The 9,248-nt window shown below is 37.7% G+C and overlaps 1 protein-coding gene across 2 annotated transcripts; it reads left to right on the forward strand.

The window, feature by feature from the left end:
* Positions 1 to 771: 771 nt before the first annotated feature.
* On the forward strand, positions 772 to 8,862 carry CFL2 (cofilin 2). 2 transcript variants are annotated; one of them, XM_081290583.1, is made up of 4 exons: positions 772 to 1,049; positions 2,082 to 2,389; positions 2,526 to 2,602; positions 2,683 to 8,862. In XM_081290583.1, the coding sequence occupies exons 1-4, from the start codon at positions 1,047 to 1,049 to the stop codon at positions 2,793 to 2,795; spliced, it is 501 nt and encodes a 166-aa protein (XP_081146709.1). In that variant the 5' UTR covers positions 772 to 1,046; the 3' UTR covers positions 2,796 to 8,862. The 2 variants fall into 2 exon arrangements, with proteins under 2 accessions (XP_081146709.1, XP_081146710.1); XM_081290584.1 differs by lacking the exon at positions 772 to 1,049 and adding an exon at positions 1,051 to 1,161.
* Positions 8,863 to 9,248: the final 386 nt, after the last annotated feature.

Consider the following 9,248-nt stretch of genomic DNA (forward strand, 5'->3'; position numbering starts at 1 on the left):
ATTATAATCGTTAAACACAGTGTTTAATTTGTAACGCGTTCATTATAAACTCAGTGTTAAATTTTATGAAAATTTCCTCAAGATATAAAGTGACAACTTTTCTATGATAAATAAGATGTATTTGAAAAGCCGTCTCAGCCGGACAGGCTTTAGAATCCCTTCATTCTAATTGCCAAGAGGGAGGAATCTCCACTCCTGGTTCATTTATCTAATGTCAGCCGTCTTAAACTGAGGCATCAGAAGACTCCTAACAGCGAGTGCAACCCGCTTCCTAGGAGTCTAATACAGAAAAGGATATCACCAAGGAATGGTGCTACCTATCATTGTTATTTCGACTACAGAATTTTGAAGTTATTTTTCGCGGGTGCCTATTATCTGGTTTTTGCAGAGTACGTCAATCAAGTGGGAGTAACCCCTTTTAGTGTTTACTCTCATTTAGTAAGGAAAGGGTTATAAACAGTTCACACAAATTTGGTAGGGTTCCAAAAAGACTCGAAACGTTCAGATTCGGCCCGTTGGGGTGGAAACCAAGGGCGAAGGAACGAAAGACACCTCCGCGGGCAGTTCTACACACACACACACACACACACACACACACACACACACGACCCCAGCAGCAGCGCCCCGCGGAGGCAGGGTGGAAACGCCCCTCTGGGGGTCGGGCGCTTTCTCCAGCCGGCCGAAGGGCGGTGCCCGATGGCTGAAGGCGACTCTGCCAGGCCCCTGGGCTCGCGTCACCGCTCCGCAGCGGCCCGGGCCTGCTGGGTTCGCGCTCCGGGGTCAGACGGAGGACGCGGGCGGGCTGGGGGCCCCCAGGCTGCGAGGCGGAAGGGCCTGGGAGCGGGGCGGTGCCGGCGGGGGGCGGGGCGTGCCCACGTGACCGCCCCGCCCGCCTCCTGCGGCCCGCCAGCCCCGCCGCCTCCCTGGGGCTGCAGCTCCCGGCGTGCCCCGCACTCGCAGCCGCCTGCCTGCCCGCCTGCCCCTCCTTCTCCTCCTCCCAGATCCACGGAGCCGGAGCAGCTGCCGCAGTCACAGCCGCGGGCACTATGGTAAGGCGGGCGCGCCGCCCGGGAGCCTGGGGCGCAGCAAGGAAGCCCCCAGAGCGGCCCCTCACGACCCGGGGAATGGGGCCGCCATTTTAACCAGTTTTTGGCCTCCGAGGTGGGCGCTCCCGCGCTGTAGCCCCGCAGCAGCCCCGCTGCTCTCAGCCGGCCGGCCTGCCCTCCGCAGTCAGGCCCAGCCCTGCTGCTCTCGGGATTCTTGGGGGCGGGGAGGGCCCGGGAGTGCGCGCGGGGGTGGGGGTGGGGGTTGGGGCCGTGCTGCCCGGGCTGCAGGAGGGTCCAGTCCCCCAGGTGCCGCGTTTGCCCTTCGCTTCCTAATTTTTCTTAACACGCGCGCTCTAAAATTGGTAAGTGATTTGCAGGCTTCGGGTCAGGGTCTAGATGGCCTGTAATAAAACTCTTAAGGGAAGACTGAAAAGGTGGGAAAACTGTGTTGTTGTTTTTTTTTTTTAATGCTTTCTCGTGGTAAAAAAGCTTCTACTTTGGACTTTTTAGTTTTGACGTGTCTGCCTTTGAGCTGTGGGGCAATTATGTTGTAGCCGTAGGCGGTTGAAGTTTACACTTGATTCCCTTTCCTTATGAGGAAACGACAGTGGCTAGGATGACTTTAAAGAAAAAAAAAATTGTAGAAGCATTAACTGAAATCCAAAAGTGTTTTTTTAAAGGCCTGCAGAGTTGACACAATACAGAAGGTATTTTTGCCGCTGCTCCTGAAGCTCTGACATCACCCAATGAAATAGGAAACATTTCAGGGATGGGACAACTTGTATTTGTCCCTTTTGCTCCACCTTCCATTTGCTTTCTTCTGGACACCTTTAAAAAGGATGAATGGGCAGGATGAGTTTGAGTCTTTAGATGTATCATGTACTAAATCTTTAAAATGAAATTAATCTGTTTGGACTGCTTGCATCCTTCAGTGCAATTTTTAATGTCCAAACTAAATTGAATCCTCTGTAGGCAGACAATTTTGTTTAAATCCAGAATGCTTGTTTTGAATTACCATTCTTTGTTTATTTTCAGGCATCTGGAGTTACAGTGAATGATGAAGTCATCAAAGTTTTTAATGATATGAAAGTAAGGAAATCTTCTACACAAGAGGAGATCAAAAAAAGAAAGAAAGCAGTTCTCTTCTGTTTAAGCGATGACAAAAGACAAATAATTGTAGAGGAAGCAAAGCAGATCTTGGTGGGTGACATTGGTGATACTGTAGAGGACCCCTACACATCTTTTGTGAAGTTGCTACCTCTGAATGATTGCCGATATGCTTTGTACGATGCCACATACGAAACAAAAGAGTCTAAGAAAGAAGACCTAGTATTTATATTCTGGTGTGTAAAAACAAAAGAAAAAAGTACTTTTAAAATGCAAGGATAATTATTATCATAGTCAGTTTTGCCTTTGTTCTTCTTATAAGTGAGATTCAACAATTGTTTTTTTGTTTTTGTTTTTTTTTTGTTTTCATAGGGCTCCTGAAAGTGCACCCTTAAAAAGCAAGATGATTTATGCTAGCTCTAAAGATGCCATTAAAAAGAAATTCACAGGTACAAATATTGACTATTTTGTGTAGAGAAATTACTCTTTTCTAAGTATAATAAGATAATGAAATATTTTTTCTTTTTAGGTATTAAACACGAGTGGCAAGTAAATGGCTTGGATGATATTAAGGACCGATCAACACTTGGAGAGAAATTGGGAGGCAATGTAGTAGTTTCACTTGAAGGAAAACCATTATAAAATGACCATCAAGTGCCATCTGGATCTTAAGGGGTTTCATTTCTCCAGTTCAGTCTATTGGAATAGCATTAGGTGTTTTTTCATTTTTGTTTTTTGTTTTTTTTCCCTTTCCTCTGGGCCCTTCCAACACAGTGAATGAAGGAGATATCATTCATTTAAGCAGCCTGTCAGTGATTGCCATTAGACTCTTCAATATGGTTATTTTTATGTAGAAGGAATGCCTTCCTGTCTTTATTTTAGCCAAAACAACTGGTTATATGCCTCCTTTGCAGCAAGCACTACAATGAATGTGATTGTCAATGTGAATAGTCTAGAATACTGCAAAGGGTAAGCAGATTGAATGCCTTGAAAGTATTATCCACTGGTCAGATGATGAACTTTTTTCAGTATTATTATAGTTGCACTTGATTGTAGTTCTGTGAGGCGCTGGAGCATTCATACACCTCACCTGCCTTGGCAAGCCTTCTTTTGTGACATGGCAGCACGAATATAACACTATGCATTAAAAGCACTTTTTTTTTTTAAATGAGTTTAATCCCCCCAAAGGAATGCCAATTAAGTTTCATTAACTGTGTCATCAATTTATCCTAGTACCTCAGTGTTCATTCCTATTACCTACATATCTTCTTAAAAGAAATATCTGTTATTAATGCCTTTTTGTTTTCCATTGAGTGTACACTACTGAATAAGTGTAGGAGTTTTATGTTTACCATGTGAGTCTTGCAACACTAAAGATATTTTGAATATCAGTCATGATGGCAATTTCTGTATAAAAGAGCCTTAAATGGAACATTGTTTTGAGATCAAACTCCCCATCCTCACAAAAATGGCCACGTTGCAATAAAAATTGTGGCATGTTACAGAACGTTGCCTTGTTTTCCTTGGAAATTTTGCAAAATGTTATGTAGAACCACTTTTAGGGTAAACAGCTATAAAATTCTGCACTGGTCATTTGAGAACTTTTTTTGTACAACATTCATGCATGATATTTTCCAGATTTGTTGGATTTCTTTGGTTTAAACAATATTCTATCCTTAAAGACACCTAATATAAAATACCATTAGTAAAGAGTGGTACTTTTTTAAACATGTTTATTTATTTCTTTATGTGTTAATATGGAGAGCAGTTTTTTGTTTTGGGGCTTTGGTTTTGTTTTTGCACTTTGACATAAATAGCCTCAATATCTCATTTGTTCTCCAGTTATTTTTTTATTCACATTTACACTTAGAAATAATTGAGTAGAAGCAGCAGGAAATTTTGTTGCTTATTGGGTCAAAATAATAATTTGTTAAATGTCCTTCAAAAGTTTAATGCTTCTGATATTTAGAAATATTCATTTTCACTACTGTAATAGAATTAGAACAGAATTGGTAGTCTTAAACATTACTGGTGGGATTTGGCAGTGGTCCAGATTGCTCTCCTTATAGAGAATTTGATCTACTCAGTGTGAGCAGTTTGCTGTTAGCCAGAGCTATTTATGGCAAACACATGCTTTTGTATCTTGTCATAGTTATCCACAAATGGCAAAACTGGACTTGATTCTACTGGTATGCAAAATAGGCATGCTAGTAAGCAGTGAATTGTGGCTCAGAACTTAAGTCCATGTTTCTGAAGAATGCTTTTGTCAGAAAGAAATGAATATATCCCTTTTTAAACATTTTTTTAAAGTGTTTAGAAGTAATTTGAGTTTAATTAGGGTTTTTTTCATATTTTTAAAAGTTTTTAGGTAATACTAAAAAGATTATATGTCTAGGCTTCTATTTAAAACTGTATGAATGGCTTGGGATCTTTTTCGCACTGAGCAGTTTTATTTCAGGTTTCCAACTGGCCATGTGAGTTGTCTTAGACATTTTGATCACTTTTTGGAAAGGCCAAATTTTTAATAATCAAAGCAGGAGAATACTAATATATACTAAACCCTATGTGTAACATACTTGCACCATGGCATTTTTCATTATTTCCTCATTCTTCTAGAAAATAAGGGACTTCTTAAAAACAAATCAGTTATCAGAGTATCTTTGATCTTTGTAACTAATTCCTTGACTTCCTTATATGCTCTTTAATAATTTCAGAGATTAAATAACTTCTTTAAACTACAATATTTTGATTTGTTAGATAGACAAAATAGATATTAACATAGTTCTTTTATATATATATACATATATATGTGTGTATATATATATATATGTATATATATATATATATATTTTTTTTTTTTAGTTTTAGCTGGACATAATATCTTTATTTTTATGTGGTGCTGAGTATCAAACCCAGTGTTTCACACATGCTAGTCAAGCGCTTTACTGCTGAGCCACAACCCCTAGTTAAGTTCATCTTTGAAATACATCTTTGTGCACAGAGCTAAAAATAATGATATCATTAATAATAGATCACATGTTGAGACTAATTTGGCATTTGAAATGATCATTTTTATTTTATAATCATTTATAATGAAACAATGTTCCAGTTAGCTTTAAAATATATACGGTGCTAATTAGTAAAATATATTAAAGACAGTATTTTACTGCTAGCTTGCAAAATTATAAGTGTTTAAAAAATAAAATACATGAAAATATTTAAAGCTGTTAAGATGTGTTTACTTACACTTTGGAATATTAAAAGGTGAAAAATTAAGAGCAAAGAGGCACCATTATCTGTAGTCTTTTTCAGGATTTTAGTTGATGAACTTTTTCATGTAGAGATATATTTTCTTTGAAAACTGAATGTTGAAGCAATTTTAGCATTTTCAGACAAATAGGAACAGTTGGCATTTGTCCCAAACTGGCTGTCAGCTGTCGTTTTCCATCATTATCTAAAATAGTGTGACCGGCGTTGTGTATTTAATGTGCCTTTATACTAGATTAGAAGAAAAGCCTCTTAGTAGTTTTGAGTTTCTCTGATATAGATCCTTTGTAGCAGCTAATTTATGGAATCCAACAAATGGATTTTGGGAGAAAATTCTTTTAAAAACTGTTCTCTTGTTAAGGAAAGATCTCAGCAATGGTAAATCATTGAGGGGTTTGACACACTTTTTGCTAGGTTTTCCTCTTTTATAAAATCATGTTCTGTTCTTATTTTTGTTTGTAATGGTAATTAGAGATAAAAAATGTGAATTTCCACTTTTTTATGAAAATATTAACACTACTAGAGATGTACAGGCAGGCTTCACTGAATATTGCTTTTCAGACAACATAAGTTTAGAGATACTGTATCTTATCTCAGGCAGTAAAGAAGTCAAGTTCTTTTCTATGCTCTGAAACATCCAAATAATTACTTGCTTTCTGTGTACAATTGGAATTTAACCCTCCAATCCAGTTTCCTCTCAGTGCAACTGAGCAAATTAATCTCTCTGACCCTTAGTTTTTTAAATAACATGGGAATGATAATGTCTTTACTGTATCTGGTTGCTGAGTCAAATATAAAAATGCTTTTTGGAAATAGGAAAGTGCTATGTAACTGTAATAATTGGTTTAAATCATGTACCCTTAATAAGTGTAATCAAATAGATGAAAGAACTATGTTAAAAATAACATATCATTGAGCCTCTATTTTTATAACTTCCATTTAATTACATGAAGACTGATTGGCTGATACATAGCATCTTTTTCAGAAGTATAAAATGTATTGTTAGCTCAGAATTACAGCTTCTGGATTGATGTCCATGGCTACTTTTTTTTTTTCCATGACTGCTTTTAATCTTTTTAGTGTAATTTTCTTTTTCACGTGTGAATAGACAGATAATGGTCTTTTTCCCAAAATAATTTTGAAGTAAAGAGAAAGCTAGAAAGCTATGGAATATTTGTCATAAATGTATGATCCAGGTTGTTGAAATACTGTAACTTTTTTTTTTTTTTAATGTTTTTTGTTACTGGGAATTGAACCCAGGGGCCCTTTACCACTGAGCTATATATCCAACCCTTTTTATTTTTTCAGACAGAATCATGCTAAGTTTCTGAGGTTCTTTCTAAGTTGCTGAGACTAGCCTCAAGTTTGGGATCCCGTCTCAGTCCTTTGAGTCATTGGGATTACAGGTGTGTGCCTGTGTCCAGCTGAGTTTTTTGTTTTCTTTAGAAAGTTCATGCCCATGAAATCGGAAATATTTTATGTTTCCAAGATTTTTTGAATGTTTCAGTATTGTAAATTTATAGAATTGTGAAAAATAAGGATTATATATATATGTTCCAGAAAGCTAAGATCTCATGCCTGTAATCCCAGCTACTTGGGTGGCTGAGGTAGGAGGATCACAAGTTCAAGGCTAGCCTAGGCAACTTGGTGAGACCCTGTCTCAAAATAAAAGGGCTGGGGATGTAGCTCAGAGGTAGAGTGCTTGCCTAGCATCTGCAAAGGCTTGGGTTTGATCCCCAGTACTATACTTTTTTGAAAAAGAAAAAAGCATCTCTCTTAATCCTTTTACAAAAACTTGGATATATCCCTTCCCATGTTCCTCTACCCGTTTTTCTAGAAAGATTACTGTATTATAGTGGTTAGGTATTGGGACTTTGATATCAAAGACTGCTTGGGTTTTCACATGCACACCATTAACACTAGTTGATCTTAGGCAGATCATGTAACATCTGAAAGCCTTAATTGTTCCATCTTTAAAATGTGCCCCCTATAATAGAATTGTGAGAATAAATGAAGGCACTTGTAATACTTCTTGGCACATAGTAAGTGCTCAGTAGAATGGTGCTAAAATTTTGATCCAATCATGTGAAAGAGCTATTATGTCATGACAACAAGCTTAAGATAGGCTGATCCCAAGCAAATTAGGAATTGTGGTCATCATATCAAAAAGGAACCAGGCGCAGTGGCGTACACCTGTAATTCCTGCAGCTCAGGAGGCTGAGGCAGGAGGATTGTGAGTTCAAAGCCAGCCTCAGTAATTTAGTGAAGCCCTAAGCAACTCAGTGAGACCCTGTCTCTAAATAAAAAGGACTAAGTGCCCCTGGGTTTATTCCCTAGTACTCAAAAAAAAAAAAAAAATAGGCTGATATTAAAATACTAGTTTATTTATAATGAGCTGCTTTGAAGACTCAAGATCATCATTTATTTATTTCAATTATATACACCCATGAAGTATATTAAGTACAGTAATTAACCTTGGAAGAATTGACTTTGCCTTTTTATAGCTTTCTTTGGGATTTTGATACTGGTAAAGTGTCAGATACTATATTTTGCTGTTGTGGTATTCTCTCTGTAGCACTTGCTAATTGTTGCTTTTGGACCTTATGGAGTAGGAAAACCAGGTTCATTATAACTGTATAAGAAAGTGAATAGACTGAGAAGTGAAGGATTGAGAGCAAAATGCTGGAGCATTTTTTTTTTATTTATTTTGCCCATGTAAAGAACTGTGGTGTACTTTTAGGGTCTTGGTTTTAATTTTTTTTATAAGTAAGGTTTATAAAATAGTTGAGCTTTACATAAATACTATATCCCACTGAGGTGTATCTAAAATATCATTAAGGAAGTTGTATTTGCCTTTGTAGTGTGTATCAGTAAAAAGACACAAGAAATTTATTTCATTATTGAGAGAAGGAAGATTTAATATTATTTGCAGAGCTACAAATTGAACCCAGGGCTTTATACATGCTAGACAAGCACTACTGCTGAACTATACCCCCAGCCCTAAGGAAGTTATATTCTCAGTAATTTTTTATATTATTGAAGCAAGTGAATAAGATACAAAAACTGATAACAAAGTAATCTAAAAATGTAGCCAGGCTCTATAGCACCTACTTTAATCCCAGTGACTCTGGAGGCTGACAGGAGGATTGGTAGTTCGAGACTAGCCTTAGAGGTTGAATGAGACCCTAAGCAACCTAGCAAGATCCTGTCTCAAAAAATAAAGAATGAGTGGGTGATATAGCTTGGTGGTAAAGCAACCCTGGGTTCATCCCCCAGTAACACCCCCGCAAAAAAAAAAAAAAAAAAAAAATGCCAGCAGGGCGTGGTAGCACACATCTACACATATCTGCTACTCAGGAAGGAGGCAGGAGGGTTTCTGGAGTTTTAAGCCCAGCCTGGGCAACATATATCTATCTCAAAAAATAAATAAAATGCCAATTGACTTGAGTTTATTTGATTTTTCTTACATGTACCCTAGACATGCTTACTAGGAAGTAGCTCTGGTTACTTTTCATCTAGACACTTTATCCACTATATTCTTGACCTTGTCAATTACTTTGGTAATGTGTAAACAACAATTTAGTTCATTTGACAAAACAAAAATTTGGAACCAATTTTTATTCAGAATTTTTTTCCACAGAAATGAAAAGCACTTAATATTGTGGCACAGTTTCTCTTATGTGTTCTTACTGGTGGAATTTCAAATATTTCCCTTGGGAAGTTGATAGTTACTGAGTGAATTACAAAATTCCTGGGCATATAGCCCAAACCTTCCTAATATGTATTCTTAGGAGTTGAAGGGGCCTGGGTGGGTTTTTTTTATTATTA

This window comes from Spermophilus citellus (assembly GCF_964194105.1).
Source record: "Spermophilus citellus genome assembly, chromosome: 4".
Classification (NCBI taxonomy): domain Eukaryota; kingdom Metazoa; phylum Chordata; class Mammalia; order Rodentia; family Sciuridae; genus Spermophilus; species Spermophilus citellus.